Here is a 23,225-nt window from a genome sequence, read left to right as displayed (position 1 = left end):
GCGTCAGAGCCAGGCATGGTGTAATTCGATCTTTGTCCTGTATTGACGTCTCGACTGTTTGACGGCTCGTTGGGAGGTCGTAGCAGGACTTCTAATAAGAGTCCGGAATAGTGTCTCTCTCTTTGAAAGCCTTCATCAATGCTGCTGGTCATCAATTGTTGGGCTTTCAATTCCCTACATGATTTTGGGAGTGAACCGTTCCATAGTTAAGTACAGTACTCAGAACATGGAATGAAGACAGGAAACGGAGCGATGTTTGGAAGCTCAATATTCTGCTTTATTGCAAATTGTGATCATCCCAGACATGACATTAACAGTCCAATAACTGGTACTACAGTACCCAACACCCTTCTGTTCAGACTGTGGTTTTCATTTTATTGCATTTTGGTTGAATAATTCTGTAATATCCACAGAGCAACTTAAAGGGATACTTCTGGATTTTGTCCAAGAGTTCATCTGACTGTGGAAGTAGATAAAAGGGCTGCATTGCCAACATCCAGAAGTATCCCTTTAAGGAATCAATCAAAAGACTTCTGTAATCACACTTCCTATTAAATGCACAACTTTCAGTTGACTAGACATCAGGTAGTAGGAACACAAAAATAATACAATATATTAAACTTCGGGTATTGGATTAAAAAGATATTAGGAAACGTTGAAAGACACAAGCAGTTAACAGTCTTCATGGGGCTTTGATGGACGATGATGAATTAAACAGGAATTGTATTTTTCATACCCAGAATTCATAATGCTCCTCTAATACAACTGAGAAATCCCACCTGCCTCCTCCTCATAGCAGGTGTAATGGTACTAGCTGGGGCAGTCAGGAATTGCAGAAGAACAGCGTAGTGTCTGGACTCATTTGTCTCTCAACGATAGGTTCATAATATGTGCCTTAATTCCGTCTTTGACCCCAACCACATTGAAGACACCAAACATGTGTTTATTCACAACCACTTGTAAAACAAGACTAATCGAGCTTCTTTCGGTAAGACACTTTGTCTTTGGCTTCCTGTAGTTTATCAGAGAACGTGTCTTTTGTCTCCTCCATCTTTCCAGAGAAACGTTCTTTTGTCTCCTCCATCTTTCCAGAGAAACGTTCTTTTGTCTCCTCCATCTTTCCAGAGAATCGTTCTTTTGTCTCCTCCATCTTTCCAGAGAATCGTTCTTTTGTCTCCTCCATCTTTCCAGAGAAACGTTCTTTTGTCTCCTCCATCTTTTCGGAAATACCAGACAATCGTTCTTTCGTATCTTCCATTTTCCCCGAGAGCAGTTCTTTGGTTTCTTCCATTTTTTCAGAGAACAGCTCCTTAGTTTCCTCCATTTTCTCTGTGAGTTTCTCCCTGGTCTCCTCCATCCGGTCCTGCAGGTAGTCTTTGACGGGCGGAGGGGTGGAGAAGTAGCCATGTTTACGGAGGTACTGCACCGAGAAGGACGTCCCACCCAGAGTCACCGTGTATCTGGCAGGTGTTGCAATCTGAAGGAAATCAGGATAAAGAAAGCCACTAAGTTCAGTAGAACAAGTGAATTGAAGCTGATGTTGCAATCTGAGGATTTCTGCTTACCCTGAACAGGGCGTCGTATGGACAGATCCTTGTACAAGTCATAGTCAGTCAGTATTCTTACCCTGTACAAGTCACAGTCAGTATTCTCACCCTGTACTGGTCAGTCAGTATTCTCACCCTGTACTGGTCAGTCAGTATTCTCACCCTGTACTGGTCAGTCAGTATTCTCACCCTGTACTGGTCAGTCAGTATTCTCACCCTGTACTGGTCAGTCAGTATTCTCACCCTGTACTGGTCAGTCAGTATTCTCACCCTGTACTGGTCAGTCAGTATTCTCACCCTGTACTGGTCAGTCAGTATTCTCACCCTGTACTGGTCAGTCAGTATTCTCACCCTGTACTGGTCAGTCAGTATTCTCACCCTGTACTGGTCAGTCAGTATTCTCACCCTGTACTGGTCAGTCAGTATTCTCACCCTGTACTGGTCAGTCAGTATTCTCACCCTGTACTGGTCAGTCAGTATTCTCACCCTGTACTGGTCAGTCAGTATTCTCACCCTGTACTGGTCAGTCAGTATTCTCACCCTGTACTGGTCAGTCAGTATTCTCACCCTGTACTGGTCAGTCAGTATTCTCACCCTGTACTGGTCAGTCAGTATTCTCACCTTGTACTGGTCAGTCAGTATTCTCACCCTGTACTGGTCAGTCAGTATTCTCACCCTGTACTGGTCAGTCAGTATTCTCACCCTGTACTGGTCAGTCAGTATTCTCACCCTGTACTGGTCAGTCAGTATTCTCACCCTGTACTGGTCAGTCAGTATTCTCACCCTGTACTGGTCAGTCAGTATTCTCACCCTGTACTGGTCAGTCAGTATTCTCACCCTGTACAGGTCAGTCAGTATTCTTACCCTGTACTGGTCAGTCAGTATTCTCACCCTGTACTGGTCAGTGAGTATTCTTACCCTGTACTGGTCAGTCAGTATTCTCACCCTGTACTGGTCAGTCAGTATTCTTACCCTGTACTGGGCCTCCAGAAAGTATTCAGACCCCTTGACTTGTTCCACATATTGTTGTGTTAAACTGAATGTAAAATGGATTAAATTGAGGTTGTGTCACTGGCCTACATGCAATACACTATAAATGTGTCAAAGAGAAATTATGTTTTTAGAAATGTTTTTTTTTCTTTCTTTTTAATTAATTCAAGTTTAAAAAGCTGAAATGTCTTTTAGCCAATAAGTATTCAACCCCTTTCTTATGGTAAGCCTAAATCACGTTCAGGAGTAAACGGTTAAAAGATGTACTGTACAGAAAACGCTCCGCCATTAACCTGGTTGCTAAAATAGTTTGATTAATTTCAGTTTGCCATAAACCATATTGTTTTCTCAGCTGTTTGAAGCTGCTGTACAAAAACAAGAGCACAAGACAAAAAGAACTCAACTTATAAGCACCGGAAGCAAAGAAATTAGAGCACTTGGAACAGATCTACCACATCTTAGATTTGCTTCCAATGAGAATGACAGATCTATAACTCACATTTCTGTGAATTTGGTCAGGTCTCCTAAAAGTTCCATATTGCAGCTTTAAATGGAAGAATCCACCCAAACCCACTCATTATTTTAATTGACGGTGTTAAATAACACAAATATGTGAGAATGTTTTTGTGAACTGACATTTACTCCTGCTGCACCCTCGACATCCACTGTGATTATTATTATTTGACCCTGCTGGTCATTTATGAACATTTGAGCATCTTGGCCATGTTCTGTTATAATCTCCACCCGGCAAAGCCAGAAGAGGACTGGCCACCCCTCATAGCCTGGTTCCTCTCTACCCGGCACAGCCAGAAGAGGACTGGCCACCCCTCATAGCCTGGTTCTTCTCTAGGTTTATAATCTCCACCCCTCATAGCCTGGTTCTTCTCTAGGTTTATAATCTCCACCCCTCATAGCCTGGTTCCTCTCTAGGTTTATAATCTCCACCCGGCACAGCCAGAAGAGGACTGGCCACCCCTCATAGCCTGGTTCCTCTCTAGGTTTATAATCTCCACCCGGTACAGCCAGAAGAGGACTGGCCACCCCTCATAGCCTGGTTCCTCTCTAGGTTTATAATCTCCACCCCTCATAGCCTGGTTCCTCTCTAGGTTTATAATCTCCACCCCTCATAGCCTGGTTCCTCTCTAGGTTTATAATCTCCACCCGGCACATCCAGAAGAGGACTGGTCACCCCTCATAGCCTGGTTCTTCTCTAGGTTTATAATCTCCACCCGGCACAGCCAGAAGAGGACTGGCCACCCTACATAACCTTGTTCCTCTCTGGGTTTCTTCCTAGGTTTTGGCCTTTCTAGGTAGTTTTTCCTAGCCACCGTGCTTCTACACCTGCATTGCTTGCTGTTTGGAGTTTTAGGCTGAGTTTCTGGACAGCACTTTGAGATATCAGCTGATGTAAGAAGGGCTTTATAAATAAATATATGAGTTAATACGTGTTAAAATCACCTTTTGGCAGCAACTACAGCTTTGAGCCTTCATGGGTAAAGTCTCTAAGAGCTTGTTGCACACCTGAACTGTACAATATTGGTACATCACTCTTTCAAAAATTCTTCAAACTCTGTCAAGTTGGTTGTTGATCATTGCTAGACAGCCATTTATTAAAAAACAGATCCTTTTTTACATTTTAGAATAAGGCTGTAACGTAACAAAATGTAGAAAAAGTCACGGGGTCTGAATACTTTCCGAATGCTCTGTATTGTAGACAGGGAGTATTACCTTGTACATGGAGTAGACAGGGAGTATTACCTTGTACATGGAGTAGACAGGGAGTATTCTTACCTTGTACATGGAGTAGACAGGAGTATTCTAACCTTGTACATGGAGTAGACGGAGTATTACCTTGTACATGGAGTAGGCAGGGAGTATTACCTTGTACATGGAGTAGACAGGGAGTATTACCTTGTACATGGAGTAGGCAGGGAGTATTACCTTGTACATGGAGTAGGCAGGGAGTATTACCTTGTACATGGAGTAGGCAGGGAGTATTACCTTGTACATGGAGTAGACATGGAGTATTACCGTGTACATGGAGTAGACAGGGAGTATTACCTTGTACATGGAGTAGACAGGGAGTATTCTAACCTTGTACATGGAGTAGACAGGGAGTATTACCTTGTACATGGAGTAGACAGGGAGTATTACCTTGTACATGGAGTAGACAGGGAGTATTACCTTGTACATGGAGTAGACAGGGAGTATTACCTTGTACATGGAGTAGACAGGGAGTATTACCTTGTACATGGCGTAGACAGGGAGTATTACCTTGTACATGGAGTAGACAGGGAGTATTCTAACCTTGTACATGGAGTAGACAGGGAGTATTCTAACCTTGTACATGGAGTAGACAGGGAGTATTCTAACCTTGTACATGGAGTAGACAGGGAGTATTACCTTGTACATGGAGTAGACAGGGAGTATTACCTTGTACATGGAGTAGACAGGGAGTATTACCTTGTACATGGAGTAGACAGGGAGTATTACCTTGTACATGGAGTAGACAGGGAGTATTCTTACCTTGTACATGGAGTAGACGGAGTATTACCTTGTACATGGAGTAGACGGGGAATATTACCTTGTACATGGAGTAGACGGGGAGTATTACCTTGTTCATGGAGTAGACAGGGAGTATTACCTTGTTCATGGAGTAGACAGGGAGTATTACCTTGTTCATGGAGTAGACATGGAGTATTTCCTTGTACATGGAGTAGACATGGAGTATTACCTTGTACATGGAGTAGACAGGGAGTATTCTTACCTTGTGCATGGAGTAGACAGGGAGTATTCTTACCTTGTACATGGAGTAGACAGGGAGTATTCTTACCTTGTACATGGAGTAGACAGGGAGTATTACCTTGTACATGGAGTAGACAGGGAGTATTACCTTGTACATGGAGTAGACAGGGAGTATTACCTTGTACATGGCGTAGACAGGGAGTATTACATTGTACATGGAGTAGACAGGGAGTATTACCTTGTACATGGAGTAGACAGGGAGTATTACCTTGTACATGGAGTAGACAGGGAGTATTACCTTGTACATGGAGTAGACAGGGAGTATTACCTTGTACATGGCGTAGGCAGTGAGGGCATAGCCGCCAGAAGAGTGATTCAGCAGACCAACGATCTTCTCTGGTAAACCAATGAACTCCAGAAAAGGCACCACATTCACTCCCCTGTGGAATATACAGTGAGGTTAACTCAGGCCAGATACTGTGTAATATACAGTGAGGTTAACTCAGGCCAGATACTGTGTAATATACAGTGAGGTTAACTCAGGCCAGATACCGTGTAATATACAGTGAGGTTAACTCAGGCCAGATACTGTGTAATATACAGTGAGGTTAACTCAGGCCAGATACTGTGTAATATACAGTGAGGTTAACTCAGGCCAGATACTGTGTAATATACAGTGAGGTTAACTCAGGCCAGATACTGTGTAATATACAGTGAGGTTAACTCAGGCCAGATACTGTGTGATATACAGTGAGGTTAACTCAGGCCAGATACCGTGTAATATACAGTGAGGTTAACTCAGGCCAGATACTGTGTAATATACAGTGAGGTTAACTCAGGCCAGATACTGTGTAATATACAGGTTAACTCAGGCCAGATACTGTGTAATATACAGTGAGGTTAACTCAGGCCAGATACTGTGTAATATACAGTGAGGTTAACTCAGGCCAGATACTGTGTAATATACAGTGAGGTTAACTCAGGCCAGATACTGTGTAATATACAGTGAGGTTAACTCAGGCCAGATACTGTGTAATATACAGTGAGGTTAACTCAGGCCAGATACTGTGTAATATACAGTGAGGTTAACTCAGGCCAGATACTGTGTAATATACAGTGAGGTTAACTCAGGCCAGATACTGTGTAATATACAGTGAGGTTAACTCAGGCCAGATACTGTGTAATATACAGTGAGGTTAACTCAGGCCAGATCCTGTGTAATATACAGTGAGGTTAACTCAGGCCAGATACCGTGTAATATACAGGTTAACTCAGGCCAGATACCGTGTAATATACAGTGAGGTTAACTCAGGCCAGATACTGTGTAATATACAGTGAGGTTAACTCAGGCCAGATACTGTGTAATATACAGGTTAACTCAGGCCAGATACCGTGTAATATACAGTGAGGTTAACTCAGGCCAGATACTGTGTAATATACAGTGAGGTTAACTCAGGCCAGATACCGTGTAATATACAGTGAGGTTAACTCAGGCCAGATACTGTGTAATATACAGTGAGGTTAGCTCAGGCCAGATACTGTGTAATATACAGTGAGGTTAACTCAGGCCAGATACTGTGTAATATACAGTGAGGTTAACTCAGGCCAGATACCGTGTAATATACAGGTTAACTCAGGCCAGATACTGTGTAATATACAGTGAGGTTAACTCAGGCCAGATACTGTGTAATATACAGGTTAACTCAGGCCAGATACTGTGTGATATACAGTGAGGTTAACTCAGGCCAGATACCGTGTAATATACAGTGAGGTTAACTCAGGCCAGTAACCGTGTAATATACAGTGAGGTTAACTCAGGCCAGATACCGTGTGATATACAGTGAGGTTAACTCAGGCCAGATACTGTGTGATATACAGTGAGGTTAACTCAGGCCAGATACCGTGTGATATACAGTGAGGTTAACTCAGGCCAGATACTGTGTAATATACAGGTTAACTCAGGCCAGATACTGTGTGATATACAGTGAGGTTAACTCAGGCCAGATACTGTGTGATATACAGTGAGGTTAACTCAGGCCAGATACCGTGTGATATACAGTGAGGTTAACTCAGGCCAGATACTGTGTGATATACAGGTTAACTCAGGCCAGATACCGTGTAATATACAGTGAGGTTAACTCAGGCCAGATACCGTGTGATATACAGTGAGGTTAACTCAGGCCAGATACCGTGTGATATACAGTGAGGTTAGCTCAGGCCAGATACCGTGTAATATACAGTGAGGTTAACTCAGGCCAGATACCGTGTAATATACAGTGAGGTTAACTCAGGCCAGATACCGTGTAATATACAGTGAGGTTAACTCAGGCCAGATACCGTGTGATATACAGTGAGGTTAACTCAGGCCAGATACTGTGTGATATACAGTGAGGTTAACTCAGGCCAGATACTGTGTGATATACAGTGAGGTTAACTCAGGCCAGATACTGTGTGATATACAGTGAGGTTAACTCAGGCCAGATACTGTGTAATATACAGTGAGGTTAACTCAGGCCAGATACTGTGTGATATACAGTGAGGTTAACTCCGACCAGATACTGTGTGATATACAGGTTAACTCAGGCCAGATACAGTGTGATATACAGTGAGGTTAACTCAGGCCAGATACTGTGTGATATACAGTGAGGTTAACTCAGGCCAGATACTGTGTAATATACAGTGAGGTTAACTCAGGCCAGATACTGTGTAATATACAGTGAGGTTAACTCAGGCCAGATACTGTGTGATATACAGTGAGGTTAACTCAGGCCAGATACTGTGTGATATACAGTGAGGTTAACTCAGGCCAGATACTGTGTGATATACAGTGAGGTTAACTCAGGCCAGATACTGTGTGATATACAGTGAGGTTAACTCAGGCCAGATACTGTGTGATATACAGTGAGGTTAACTCAGGCCAGATACTGTGTGATATACAGTGAGGTTAACTCAGGCCAGATACTGTGTGATATACAGTGAGGTTAACTCAGGCCAGATACTGTGTGATATACAGTGAGGTTAACTCAGGCCAGATACTGTGTAATATACAGTGAGGTTAACTCAGGCCAGATACTGTGTAATATACAGTGAGGTTAACTCAGGCCAGATACTGTGTAATATACAGTGAGGTTAACTCAGGCCAGATACTGTGTAATATACAGTGAGGTTAACTCAGGCCAGATACTGTGTAATATACAGTGAGGTTAACTCAGGCCAGATCCTGTGTAATATACAGTGAGGTTAACTCAGGCCAGATCCTGTGTAATATACAGGTTAACTCAGGCCAGATACTGTGTAATATACAGTGAGGTTAACTCAGGCCAGATACTGTGTAATATACAGGTTAACTCAGGCCAGAGCACCATGGGACCTACTTCCCAATCCGTTTGACTGGGATCCTGGCTCAGTTGACATGCCGGTAAGTTAAATCAAACAGCTGATGGAGCTGTCATGTGACCAAAATGCATTTACGAGTCACTACGGAGGAGTTTTGGTTCCTGACTCAAAGGGGCATAATACCCTGCCCTCTGAGCATTAATGCTGCGTTCAAAACAACTCGGAAACTGGGAAATCTCCAACTTCCGACTTCAGTGCGTTCAAGACTACTGGGAACTCGGGGAAAAACTAGCTCCGACTGGGAGAAATCTGTTTTAAAACGGGCACCTAACTCCACCTCTGGAACTCGGGCCACTATCTAGAGCTCTGACCTGAAGATCACTGACGTCATGATTTCAGCTCACATTTCATTTTTTTTTGAGTTCCCTGTTGTCTTGAAAGCACCATAAAACTCATGGTACCCTTCGTCAGCTCATCTCTGTGTGAAGCTGGTTTCAGTGCTCTTGTCTTGCATTAAAACCAAATATCCATCCAGGCTGGATGTGACAGCAGAGATGACGTGCACACTGTCGACCACGCCTCCTGACTAGCACACCCATCTCATTAGTGGTGATGAGATACATTATGTCAATTGACTGTCCTAGTCCCACATTATGTCAGACTAATTGACTGTCCTAGTCCCCCATTATGTCAGACTAATTGACTGTCCTAGCCCCACATTATGTCAGACTAATTGACTGTCCTACCCCACATTATGTCAGACTAATTGACTGTCCTAGCCCCACATTATGTCAGACTAATTGACTGTCCTAGTCCCACATTATGTCAGACTAATTGACTGTCCTAGTCCCACATTATGTCAGACTAATTGACTGTCCTAGCCCCCCATTATGTCAGACTAATTGACTGTCCTGGCCCCACATTATGTCAGACTAATTGACTGTCCTAGTCCCACATTATGTCAGACTAATTGACTGTCCTAGCCCCACATTATGTCAGACTAATTGACTGTCCTAGTCCCACATTATGTCAGACTAATTGACTGTCCTAGTCCCACATTATGTCAGACTAATTTGACTGTCCTAGTCCCACATTATGTCAGACTAATTGACTGTCCTAGCCCCACATTATGTCAGACTAATTGACTGTCCTAGTCCCACATTATGTCAGACTAATTGACTGTCCTAGCCCCACATTATGTCAGACTAATTGACTGTCCTAGTCCCACATTATGTCAGACTAATTGACTGTCCTAGCCCCACATTATGTCAGACTAATTGACTGTCCTAGCCCCACATTATGTCAGACTAATTGACTGTCCTAGCCCCACATTATGTCAGACTAATTGACTGCCCTAGCCCCACATTATGTCAGACTAATTGACTGTCACAACCCCACATTATGTCAGACTAATTGACTGTCCTAGCCCCACATTATGTCAGACTAATTGACTGTCCTAGTCCCACATTATGTCAGACTAATTGACTGTCCTAGCCCCCCATTATGTCAGACTAATTGACTGTCCTAGCCCCACATTATGTCAGACTAATTGACTGCCCTAGTCCCACATTATGTCAGACTAATTGACTGTCCTAGCCCCACATTATGTCAGACTAATTGACTGTCCTAGTCCCACATTATGTCAGACTAATTGACTGTCCTAGTCCCACATTATGTCAGACTAATTGACTGTCCTAGTCCCACATTATGTCAGACTAATTGACTGTCCTAGCCCCACATTATGTCAGACTAATTGACTGTCCTAGTCCCACATTATGTCAGACTAATTGACTGTCCTAGCCCCCCATTATGTCAGACTAATTGACTGTCCTAGCCCCACATTATGTCAGACTAATTGACTGTCCTAGCCCCCCATTATGTCAGACTAATTGACTGTCCTAGCCCCACATTATGTCAGACGAATTGACTGTCCTAGTCCCACATTAAAAGTATGTGATGGTGAGTTGAGAATCAGAAACTGTTAGAATGGTTTTCTATTGGCTGACAGTCCCACATTAAAAGTATGTGATGGTGAGTTGAGAATCAGAAACTGTTAGAATGGTTTTCTATTGGCTGACAGCCCCACATTAAAAAGTTGACTTTGGCTGTTAATTACAGCATTTCTTCTTTCACGTGGTTGTGGTCGCGAGAGTTTTCAGATATAAAAATAGGGTTGAGGGACAAAAAAGTTTGGGAACCCCTGGTCCCAGGGTTTACTGAGAACGGTGCGAAAAACATCCAGTCAGCAGCAGTCCTGTGGGTGAAAACAGCTCGTTGATGAGAGGTCGAAGGGCAATGGCAAGAACCGTGCAAGCTAACAGGCGGGCCTAAAAGGCAAATAACGGCGCAGTACAACAGCAGAGTGCAGAACGGCTTCTCAGAAGGCACAACTCGCCGGTCCTTGTCACGCATAGCCACAGGAAGTAGGGGTGCTGAAGGTGCTGAAGAAGAAAATAACAACAATAATACAGGACCAGCCTTTACTAGTCCATCCCCCGAAGAATTCAGGCTGTTGTAGAGGCAAAGTGGGGTTCGACACAGTACTAGATGGGTGTACCTAATAATTGCAATGCAATTAACCTTAGGCCAAAAGGCCAGACTTTTATCTCCCTCATCAACTTCAAACATCTGCTATCTGAGCAGCTAACCGATCGCTGCAGCTGTACATAGTCTATCGGTAAATAGCCCACCCATTTTTACCTATCTCATCCCCATACTGTTTTTATTTATTTACTTTTCTGCTCTTTTGCACACCAGTATCTCTACCTGTACATGACCATCTGATAATTTATCACTCCAGTGTTAATCTGCAAAACTGTAATTATTCGCCTACCTCCTCATGCCTTTTGCACACAATGTATATAGACTCCCTTTTTTTCTACTGTGTTATTGACTTGTTAATTGTTTACTCCATGTGTAACTCTGTGTTGTCTGTTTACACTGCTAAGCTTTATCTTGGCCAGGTCTCAGTTGCAAATGAGAACTTGTTCTCAACTAACCTACCTGGTTAAATAAAGGTGAAATAAAAATAAAAATACTGAGAACGGTGCGAAAAACATCCAGTCAGCAGCAGTCCTGTGGGTGAAAACAGCTCGTTGATGAGAGGTCGAAGGGCAATGGCAAGAACCGTGCAAGCTAACAGGCGGGCCTAACAGGCAAATAACGGCGCAGTACAACAGAGTGCAGAACGGCTTCTCAGAAGGCACAACTCGTCGGTCCTTGTCACGCATAGCCACAGGAAGTAGGGGTGCTGAAGAAGAAAATAACAACAATAATACAGGACCAGCCTTTACTAGTCCATCCCCCGAAGAATTCAGGCTGTTGTAGAGGCAAAGTGGGGTTCGACACAGTACTAGATGGGTGTACCTAATAAACGGGCCATTGAGTATCTAGGTAATGGTCTAGGTATCTAGGTAGTAGTACAATGAACACAACAGCAATGTCATTAAACTTAGGCCAAAAGACCAGTTAGGTACTGCACTTCTAAATGCTCTATGTATAGCTAAATGATTCATAACAAAAGACCATAGTAATGGAATCCCCAGGGAGATTAGACCAGAGACAGGTGACTCACTGCATAGCAGCGTAGTAGAAGGTCCCGAACCAGACGCTGGAGGTCAGGAGATGGACAGGTATCATCACCTTCCCATACTGCTTGAAGGTCTTCTTGAACCTCTGGACCAGACCAATGGACTTGTCCTGCAGAGGGTCTATCTCTGGGGCCTCCGGTGGGGCCTCCACAGGCAGCTTGGAGGAGTCTGCCCCATAGACGGGCTCTGTTCCAGCCAGGCTGGGGGGGTGGCTGGGTGGGTCCTGGTCCTCCGGCCGGAGCTTGGGCTGTTCTACTGCCCTGTTAAAGGCTGAGGTACTGACCCAGCGCTGGCCGGGCCCGGGTGGCAGGCGGCCTACAATACACACCGACACGGCCAGGCGAGCCTCACACACCGACAGGCCCACGACCACAGACCGCACGTAGGCCATCTGCCGCAATGCACCCTGGGACAGAACACGATGCATCTCCTCCCTGAGACGTTTGACCACAGAGCCTGCAGCCAGCACACATCATCATCATTTATTAATGACTATCAATTACAACAGGAGTAATCATTTATGTTGATAAGTATATATTAAGTTAGGAACGCTATAAATCAGAGTGAAGAAACGTATCTGATGATAAGACATAATACCAAAACATACCTCCAACTAGAGCAGGTCAACCATTAATCCAACACCTGAAATGAAAACGTCCAAATAAAATGATAGCCACAACAGACTAATCCAGTAGCCACTAATGTGGGTGATCCTCAGCTAAGCAACCAAAGTTCTGGTTGAACTAAGTTTACTAGCTAAACAGCCATATTCGGATATATAGCTAACAAGGCAATTAAAAAGCTAGCGAGCAAGCCAACTATAGAAAGTAGCTAGTCTGCTCGCTAAGTAGCTAGCTAGCCAAGTTACTATGTGCAAAGGTTAGCTACAGAACTTGCAAAACATCTAGTTATCCTTTTAGCGCTAACTAGCTAGCTGTCACATACGCAGAGGCTTCTGTGTGTTTGACATTGGGGGAGTCTGGAGGACGACAAAACTTCCTTCACTTATAAAGCTTCCAGAACAACCCTGTGGAAACACGTGCCAGTTTTATATGTGGTTAGCTAGCGTTAGTTGTCTGGCTGAAGCCTGATTCTGACAGAACGACAACTGGGGTTGTTGTGCTTACTAGCTAAGTTAGCTAGCCCGACACTTGGCAAATAGTTGTGTATATACATTTTTCGGGAAGTTGTAAAACTACGTGACACGTAACGGAATACATACATTGAAAGTCAAGAGGTTTTTGATCCTGTCAAAAGTTTTTTCTGTAGTTGTATGAGCCATAAGTACATAGAATGACCGTCCTGTCAGTAGAAGACCTTTACAGCAGAGATCCAGGGGAATCCGCGTGTCCTCGGACAGCGCACGGCATCATGGGATTCGTAGTTTATTTGTCGCGAGATTTGGTGTCTGTAAACCAGGTCAAAAACAGCACTTCCCGATATGCCTAAAACCCGTCGGTCAGAATTTCCATTTCTTTTGAAAGAGATACAAACCTCTCGTCCAGCGGATAGGAACCAAATATACCCAAGATCGTTCCACTTTATGTTGGAAGTATCCAAGTTGGTGCACTAACACTCAAATGTTACCTTTTTTGTGTGTAAATATAGTCATCACATATTCACTGCACTTAGCCTGTAATAACACCTTAAGTCCGTCTTTATGGAACTAACTGCACACCCTCTCTTATATTCAATGTGATGTTTCTCTGTTCCTCGTTTCTGTGCTGCAGAACGTTTAACAACTTGATGGTATAGCAAAAGCTTAATTAACTTGACATTAACTTGAATCGTCTCTCTTCATTTTACCCACAAACAAATTCACTTTGTTTGTGCACCCCATTATTTTTATTTCTACTTTGCACATTCTTCCATTGCAAATCTACCATTCCAGTGTTTTACTTGCTATGTTGTATTTACTTTGCCACCATGGCCTTTTTTTGCCTTTACCTCCCTTATCTCACCTAATTTGCTCACATCGTATATAGACTTGTTTATACTGTATTATTGACTGTATGTTTGTTTATTCCATGTGTAACTCTGTGTCATTGTATGTGTCGAACTGCTTTGCTTTATCTTGGCCAGGTCGCAATTGTAAATGAAAACTTGTTCTCAACTTGCCTACCTGGTTAAAAAAAGGTAAAATAAAATAAAAATGTCAAAGGAGTCTTTTTTTGGTTATAGTGCCATCACAGATTTCGTCCATTACCCCCTGGTGGCCATTTCCAATATGGCGGCCATTCAGCTGCAGGGGGTCATATTGGACGAGATCCATATCTCCACACATAACTGGTGCATACAGCCCAATGATGACTTAAAATGTTTGAGGGGGTCTAGTAAAAAACTAGCCCCAAAATGCCATATTTACACATCCTTTAAACGTTTAGTAGAAAATGGTGAAAGCGAAAATTACTGCTTTTTGTAAATGTTTTCGTGGCTAGTTCCAATAGTTTACATGTAAACAATCTTAAAAGTAATATATATACTGGTGTTCCCTGAAGTTTACTGATTGCAATGATATATAATTATAATATATATAATTATATCATTGCATATAATTTGTGTAAATTTTAAGACAAATTACAGGAAACCTGCCCTGTACACATCACTTTAGTGCAAATCAAATGTATTTATAAAGCCCTTCTTACATTAGTTGATATCTCAAAGTGCTGTACAGAAACCCAGCCTAAAACCCCAAACAGCAAGCAATGCAGGTGTAGAAGCACGGTGGATAGGAAAAACTCCCTAGGAAGGCCAAAACCTAGGAAGAAACCCAGAGAGGAACAAGGTTATGTAGGGTGGCCAGTCCTCTTCTGGCTGTGCCGGGTGGAGATTATAAACCTAGAGAGGAACCAGGCTATGAGGGGTGGAGATTATAAACCTAGAGAAGAACCAGGCTATGAGGGGTGGCCAGTCCTCTTCTGGCTGTGCCGGGTAGAGAGGAACCAGGCTATGAGGGGTGGCCAGTCCTCTTCTGGCTGTGCCGGCTAGAGAGGAACCAGGCTATGAGGGGTGGCCAGTCCTCTTCTGGCTGTGCCGGGTAGAGAGGAACCAGGCTATGAGGGGTGGCCAGTCCTCTTCTGGCTGTGCCGGGTAGAGAGGAACCAGGCTATGAGGGGTGGCCAGTCCTCTTCTGGCTGTGCCGGCTAGAGAGGAACCAGGCTATGAGGGGTGGCCAGTCCTCTTCTGGCTGTGCCGGGTAGAGAGGAACCAGGCTATGAGGGGTGACCAGTCCTCTTCTGGCTGTGCCGGGTAGAGAGGAACCAGGCTATGAGGGGTGGCCAGTCCTCTTCTGGCTGTGCCGGGTAGAGAGGAACCAGGCTATGAGGGGTGGCCAGTCCTCTTCTGGCTGTGCCGGCTAGAGAGGAACCAGGCTATGAGGGGTGGCCAGTCCTCTTCTGGCTGTGCCGGGTAGAGAGGAACCAGGCTATGAGGGGTGGCCAGTCCTCTTCTGGCTGTGCCGGGTAGAGAGGAACCAGGCTATGAGGGGTGGCCAGTCCTCTTCTGGCTGTGCCGGCTAGAGAGGAACCAGGCTATGAGGGGTGGCCAGTCCTCTTCTGGCTGTGCCGGGTAGAGAGGAACCAGGCTATGAGGGGTGGCCAGTCCTCTTCTGGCTGTGCCGGGTAGAGAGGAACCAGGCTATGAGGGGTGGCCAGTCCTCTTCTGGCTGTGCCGGGTAGAGAGGAACCAGGCTATGAGGGGTGGCCAGTCCTCTTCTGGCTGTGCCGGCTAGAGAGGAACCAGGCTATGAGGGGTGGCCAGTCCTCTTCTGGCTGTGCCGGGTAGAGAGGAACCAGGCGGGTGGCCAGTCCTCTTCTGGCTGTGCCGGGTAGAGAGGAACCAGGCTATGAGGGGTGGCCAGTCCTCTTCTGGCTGTGCCGGGTAGAGAGGAACCAGGCTATGAGGGGTGGCCAGTCCTCTTCTGGCTGTGCCGGGTAGAGAGGAACCAGGCTATGAGGGGTGGCCAGTCCTCTTCTGGCTGTGCCGGGTGAAATTCCCATAGGAATGTATTATGTCCAGCAGAGAGACAGGCCTAACTAAATACTATTTATGATGAGACCTTCCAGCCATTAGACAAAGGAGAAGTCTAAAGGAAGATGTGTAGCTATAGTTACAGATTTACCCTATTATACTCAGTGGTGTAGGGATAGTTTTGTAAGTCTTTTTTGTGTGCTTCCAAGTTAAGAGTATGTTTGTTTCTTATTTGTCATGTATATTTGAGTTAATCATTACATTGAGATTTCCTTATTTTCCTTATTTTCCATCTATTGGTTTAATAGATGTATCCTCATCTCCTTCACCTTGTATGTTCTGCAACCTGCTGATCATTTCTGCCCTGTTGCAGAACCACACACCAACTTCACCACGTCCAACCACAAGTCCTTAATAAATCACCAATCCAACTTTCCAGGTTTGCTACTCATGGTTCCCTCTGACGACAGTGGGCCGGGGCAGGGCTGAGGGGGCGAAGCACAACCAGCAGGCATTAAGGGATATAGCCAGTGGCAACAGAATGATCATAAGTGATCCACATTTATATAGATGGGTTGCTCTTTTAACGAGTGTAACTTGGTAAAAAATATATAAAAGTATTTCACCTAACATTCTGTGATAAAGAGCACGTTCTTCAATTAATAATAAGACAGTTTTCAGGGTTGAAGATTTCATCATAAATCAATCATGAATCCCCTTGTGACAGGGGGAATGGAGGCTCGTTGTGTGCAACAGGGACGGGCAATTGAATGCAAGCTTCACCCCAAAAAATGACATTGTTAAAACATTTCTGGCCTGTCCATCAACAGGGTTGACACTCTAGACCCAAACTGCTACAGACCTATATCTATCCTACCTTGCCTTTCTAAGGTCTTCGAAAGCCAAGTTAACAAACAGATTACCGACCATTTCGAATCCCACCATTCCTTCTCCGCTATGCAATCTGGTTTCAGAGCTGGTCATGGGTGTACCTCTGCCACGCTCAAGGTCCTAAACGATATCATAACCGCCATCGATAAGAGACAGTACTCTGCAGCCATATTCATCGACCTGGCCAAGGCTTTCGACTCTGTCAATCACCAAATTATTATCGACAGACTCAACAGCCTGGTTCACCAACTCCTACTCTGATAGAGTTCAGTGCGTCAAATCGGAGGGCCTGTTGTCCGGACCTCTGGCAGTCTCTATGGGGGTGCCACAGGGTTTAATTCTCGGACCGACTCTCTTCTCTGTATATATCAAGGATGTCGCTCCTGCTGCTGGTGATTCTCTGATCCACCTCTACACAGACAACACCATTCTGTATACCTCTGGCCCTTCTTTGGACACTGTGTTAACTAATTACTTCGGCACAATGGCCTGTTTATTGCCTCTACCTCCCTTATCTTACCTCATTTCCACTGTAGATATATTTCTCTATTGTGTTATTTGACTGTACATTTGTTTATGTGTAACTCTGTGTTGTTGTTGTCACACTGCTTTGCTTTATCTTGGCCAGGTCGCAGTTGTAAATGAGAACTTGTTCTGAACTGGCCTATCTGGTTAAATAAAGGTGAAATAAAACATTAAATAAAATACAATCCACAATATAGCGGGGAGAGTAAAGTTAGACTATAATCGATAATGTCAAAAGCCACACTGAAGTCTAACAAAACAGCTCCCATAATCTTTTATCTTCACTTTCTCTCAGCCAATCATCAGTCATTTGTGTAAGTGGCGTTCTCTCAGCCAATCATCAGTCATTTGTGTAAGTGGCGTTCTCTCAGCCAATCATCAGTCATTTGTGTAAGTGGCGTTCTCTCAGCCAATCACCAGTCATTTGTGTAAGTGGCGTTCTCTCAGCCAATCATCAGTCATTTGTGTAAGTGGCGTTCTCTCAGCCAATCATCAGTCATTTGTGTAAGTGGCGTTCTCTCAGCCAATCATCAGTCATTTGTGTAAGTGGCGTTCTCTCAGCCAATCATCAGTCATTTGTGTAAGTGGCGTTCTCTCAGCCAATCATCAGTCATTTGTGTAAGTGGCGTTCTCTCAGCCGATCATCAGTCATTTGTGTAAGTGGCGTTCTCTCAGCCAATCATCAGTCATTTGTGTAAGTGGCGTTCTCTCAGCCAATCATCAGTCATTTGTGTAAGCGGCGTTCTCTCAGCCAATCATCAGTCATTTGTGTAAGTGGCGTTCTCTCAGCCAATCATCAGTCATTTGTGTAAGCGGCGTTCTCTCAGCCAATCATCAGTCATTTGTGTAAGTGGCGTTCTCTCAGCCAATCATCAGTCATTTGTGTAAGTGGCGTTCTCTCAGCCAATCATCAGTCATTTGTGTAAGTGGCGTGCTTGTTGAATGTCCTTCCCTATAAGCATGCTGTAAATCTGTTTTTCATTTATTTACTGTAAAATAGCATTGTATCTGGTCAAACACACATTTTCCCAAAAGTTTACTAAGGGTTGATAACAGGCGGATTGGTCGGCTATTTGAGCCAGTAAAGGGTGGTTTGCTATGGAAAGCAGAATGACTTTAGCTTCCCTCCAGGCCTGAGGGCACAGACTCTCTAGTCGGCTTAGATTGAAGATATGGCAAATAGGAGTGGCAATATCATCTGCTATTATCCTCAGTCATTTCCATCCAAGTTGTCAGACCCCGGTGGCTTGTCAATAAGTTTTTCACCTCTTCCATACTCACTTTACGGATTTCAAAATTACAATGCTCGTCTTTCATATTTTGGTCAATTTTACTTGAATGTGGAGGTTCGGCTTTTGACCGAAGGTCATGACTAAATTTGCTAATCTTGCCAATTAAAAAATCATTCAAGTTGTTGGCAATATCAGTGGATTTTGTGATGAATGAGCCATCTAATTCAATGAGGTGAATTCGCCTTTTTGCCCAAAATTTCATTTAAAGTGTTCCAAAGCTTTTTACTATCATTCTTTTAGCTTTGTTCATTTAAATCATTTAGCTTTGTTTTTTAGTATAGTTTCTTCTTCCTTTCGTTCCGTTCAGTCACATGATTTCTCAATTTGCAGTAGGTTTGCCAATCGGTTATTCAGCCAGACAGTCTTTTAGGTGCCTTTTGGTAAACTGGGCTGTCATGTACCTCCGTCTGGCCACTCGACAATAAAGGCCTGATTGGTGGAGTGCTGCAGAGATGGTTGTCCTTCTGGACATTGGGTTCTTGGTCACCTCCCTCACTATCAACTATGGGACCTTATATAGACAGGTGTGTGGCTTTCCAAATGCACCTGAGCTCAAGTTCAAGTCTCATAGCAAAGGGTCTGAATACTTACTGAAATAAGGTAATTCTTTTTTTATTTGTTACTAATGTGCAAACATTTCAAAAAACCTGTTTTGCTTTGTCATTAAGGATTATTGTGATGTCATTAAGGGGTATTGTGATGTCATTATGGGGTATTGTGATGTCATTATGGGGTATTGTGATGTCATTATGGGGTATTGTGATGTCATTATGGGGTATTGTGTGTAGATTGATGAGGAAAAAATTTAATTTAATACATTTTAGAATAAGGCTGTAACGTAACAATATACAGTAGTTATCTATTCTGTATATAGTTATACATATAGTATAATATACAGTAGTTATCTATTCTGTATATAGTTATACATATAGTATAATATACAGTAGTTATCTATTCTGTATATAGTTATACATATAGTATAATATACAGTAGTTATCTATTCTGTATATAGTTATACATATAGTATAATATACAGTAGTTATCTATTATGTATATAGTTATACATATAGTATAATATACAGTAGTTATCTATTCTGTATATAGTTATACATATAGTATAATATACAGTAGTTATCTATTCTGTATATAGTTATACATATAGTATAATATACAGTAGTTATCTATTTTGTATATAGTTATACATATAGTATAATATACAGTAGTTATCTATTCTGTATATAGTTATACATCCTGTATAATATACAGTAGTTATCTATTATGTATATAGTTATTACATATAATATAATATACAGTAGTTATCTATTCTGTATATAGATATACATATAGTATAATATACAGTAGTTATCTATTCAGTATATAGTTATACATATATATGTGTATATACCTTTAGCCAAGGCCCTATTCCCCATATAGTGCCATACCTTTAACCAAGGCCCTACCCCCCATATAGTGCCATACCTTTAATCAAGGCCCTATTCCCCATATAGTGCCCTACCTTTAGCCAAGGCCCTATTCCCCATATAGTGCCCTACCCCCCATATAGTGCCCTACCTCTAACCAAGGCCCTATTCCCCATATAGTGTCCTACCCCCCATATAGTGCCCTACCTTTAACCAAGGCCCTATTCCCCATATAGTGCCCTACCCCCCCATATAGTGCCCTACCTCTAACCAAGGCCCACGGGGTCAAAAACGCTGGTGGAAAGTTGTGCATTATCTAGGGAATAGGGTGCAGCCAAAGCCCTTCAGTGGAACAGAGCTTTGACCTTGTAGCAGAGTGGTGAGTCAGAGCAGAGCAGCATCTTCCTGAAGGTGTTTCGTAGCTCTGCGCTGCGGAAGGCGTAGATGGCCGGGTCGACCACGGCGTGACTCATCAGCAGAACCAAATTCAGCTGGAACAGAGAGCGGTAGCACTCACAGTAGGGGTTCTCTACACACACCATGAGGAGGAGGAGGTGGAGGAAGAAAGGCGCCCAGCACACCACAAACACCCCGAATAGCATGGTGAGCGTGAGCGCCCCCCGGAGGCTGCGGCGCGGCATGGCACTCCCGGGCAGCGCTGCAATCTTCCTGGCGTGAGACCGAGCCAGCAGGAACATGTGGACGTAGAGGAAGAGGATGAGGAGCAGCGAGATGAGGAAGAGCACGATGAAAAAGATCTTGATGACCGTGGCGTCACAGAACGCCACCATGACCGCCCCGGCGACGCCGCATAGCGCCCAGATCCCCGCCAGGGCGGCGGCGGCTCGCCTCGTGGTCATGATGTTGTGGTAGCGCAGTGCGTGGAAGATGGTGACGTAGCGGTCCACAGCGATGGCCAGGAAGCTGCAGATGCAGCCGATAAAAGACATGCAGAGCAGTGCGTCTATGAGGTCATCGACCCTCCGGACGGAGTCCCCTCGGGAGTCCAGTTGTCCGACATCGCTGAACTCCATCATCAGGGTTTCCCAGGTCTTGGAGAGGGAGGAGATGGTGTTGAACGTGGCCAGGCTACAGATAAACATGTACATCGGGGAGTGGAGGTTCTTGTTGCGCACCACGGCCACCACCACCAACAGGTTCTCACTGAGAGACACCATACCCAACACTAAGAACACCAGGTGGGGGACCTTCACCACCTGACAGTCTGTGTGGTTGGAGGAGAGAGCAGAGACATCATTCATTATGGAGACCACAGACAGTGTCAGAGCAACGCCCACAGTAGATCAGAACAGGGTGTTTCAGATCAGATCAGAACAGGGTGTTTCAGAGTAGATCAGAACAGGGTGTTTCAGATCAGATCAGAACAGGGTGTTTCAGAGTAGATCAGAACAGGGTGTTTTAGAATAGATCAGAACAGGGTGTTTCAGAATAGATCAGAACAGGGTGTTTTAGAATAACATCCAGATCAGAACAGAACGGGGTGTTTCAGAGTAACGTCCAGATCAGAACAGAACAGGGTGTTTCAGAGTAACGTCCAGATCAGATCAGAACAGGGTGTTTCAGAATAGATCAGAACACGGTGTTTTAGAATAACATCCAGATCAGAACAGAACAGAGTATTTCAGAATAGATCAGAACAGGGTGTTTCAGAATAGATCAGAACAGGGTGTTTCAGATCAGATCAGAACAGGGTGTTTCAGAATAGATCAGAACAGGGTGTTTCAGAATAGATCAGAACAGGGTGTTTCAGAATAGATCAGAACAAGGTATTTCAGAATAGATCAGAACAGGGTATTTCAGAATAGATCAGAACAGGGTGTTTTAGAATAACGTCCAGATCAGATCAGAACAGGGTGTTTCAGAGTAACGTACAGATCAGATTGGAACAGGGTGTTTCAGAGTAACATCCAGATCAGATCAGAACAGGGTGTTTCAGAATAGATCAGAACACGGTGTTTTAGAATAACATCCAGATCAGAACAGAACAGAGTATTTCAGAATAGATCAGAACAGGGTGTTTCAGAATAGATCAGAACAGGGTGTTTCAGAATAGATCAGAACAGGGTGTTTCAGATCAGATCAGAACAGGGTGTTTCAGAATAGATCAGAACAGGGTGTTTCAGAATAGATCAGAACAAGGTATTTCAGAATAGATCAGAACAGGGTATTTCAGAATAGATCAGAACAGGGTGTTTTAGAATAACGTCCAGATCAGATCAGAACAGGGTGTTTCAGAGTAACGTACAGATCAGATCGGAACAGGGTGTTTCAGAGTAACGTGCAGATCAGAACAGGATGTTTCAGAGTAATGTCCAGAACAGAACAGGGTGTTTCAGAGTAACATCCAGATCAGAACAGAACAGGGTGTTTCAGAGTAACGTCCAGATCAGAACAGGGTGTTTCAGAGTAACGTACAGATCAGATCGGAACAGGGTGTTTCAGAGTAACGTCCAGATCAGAACAGGATGTTTCAGAGTAATGTCCAGAACAGAACAGGGTGTTTCAGAGTAACGTCCAGATCAGAACAGGGTGTTTCAGAGTAACGTCCAGATCAGAACAGAACAGGGTGTTTCAGAGTAACGTCAAGAACAGATCAGATCAGAACAGGGTGTTTCAGAGTAACGTCCAGATCAGAATGGGGTGTTTCAGAGTAACGTCAAGAACAGATCAGGGTGTTTCAGAGTAACGCCCAGATCAGATCAGGGTGTTTCAGAGTAACGTCAAGAACAGATCAGAACAGAAGGGGGGTTTCAGAGTAACGTCAAGAACAGAACAGGGTGTTTCAGAGTAACGCCCAGATCAGAACAGGGTGTTTCAGAGTAACGTCAAGAACAGATCAGAACAGAAGGGGGGTTTCAGAGTAACGTCAAGAACAGAACAGGGTGTTTCAGAGTAACG

General features: G+C 43.9%; 2 protein-coding genes across 2 annotated transcripts; both read right to left on the bottom strand.

Annotated features, from left to right (window-relative positions):
• Positions 1-251: 251 nt before the first annotated feature.
• Positions 252-13,558, bottom strand: LOC135521060 (uncharacterized protein C18orf19 homolog B-like). Its single transcript, XM_064946986.1, has 5 exons — positions 13,431-13,558; positions 12,816-12,850; positions 12,193-12,664; positions 5,611-5,722; positions 252-1,477 (listed from the first exon to the last, which is right to left on the bottom strand). The coding sequence occupies exons 3-5, from the start codon at positions 12,633-12,635 to the stop codon at positions 971-973; spliced, it is 1,062 nt and encodes a 353-aa protein (XP_064803058.1). The 5' UTR covers positions 12,636-12,664; positions 12,816-12,850; positions 13,431-13,558; the 3' UTR covers positions 252-970.
• A 6,935-nt stretch (positions 13,559-20,493) lies between these two features.
• LOC135521062 (adrenocorticotropic hormone receptor-like) lies at positions 20,494-21,802 on the bottom strand. Its single transcript, XM_064946987.1, has one exon. The coding sequence runs from the start codon at positions 21,566-21,568 to the stop codon at positions 20,651-20,653; it is 918 nt and encodes a 305-aa protein (XP_064803059.1). The 5' UTR covers positions 21,569-21,802; the 3' UTR covers positions 20,494-20,650.
• Between the last annotated feature and the right edge of the window lie 1,423 nt (positions 21,803-23,225).

Source organism: Oncorhynchus masou, chromosome 29, assembly GCF_036934945.1.
Source record: "Oncorhynchus masou masou isolate Uvic2021 chromosome 29, UVic_Omas_1.1, whole genome shotgun sequence".
Classification (NCBI taxonomy): Eukaryota; Metazoa; Chordata; class Actinopteri; order Salmoniformes; family Salmonidae; genus Oncorhynchus; species Oncorhynchus masou.
This window is presented reverse-complemented; position numbering and strand designations above follow the sequence as displayed.

What these genes read in the sequence shown, in the direction of transcription:
- LOC135521060 (XM_064946986.1), bottom strand. Translation starts at nt 12,635, where the DNA reads ATGCATCGTGTTCTGTCCCAGGGTGCATTGCGGCAGATGGCCTACGTG. An exon ending in TTCTACTACGCTGCTATGCA is followed by an intron (nt 5,723 to 12,192) that starts GTGAGTCACCTG and finishes TATATTCCACAG; the next exon opens with GGGAGTGAATGTGGTGCCTT. An exon ending in CTGCCTACGCCATGTACAAG is followed by an intron (nt 1,478 to 5,610) that starts GTAATACTCCCT and finishes GATTTCCTTCAG; the next exon opens with ATTGCAACACCTGCCAGATA.
- LOC135521062 (XM_064946987.1), bottom strand. Translation starts at nt 21,568, where the DNA reads ATGAATGATGTCTCTGCTCTCTCCTCCAACCACACAGACTGTCAGGTG.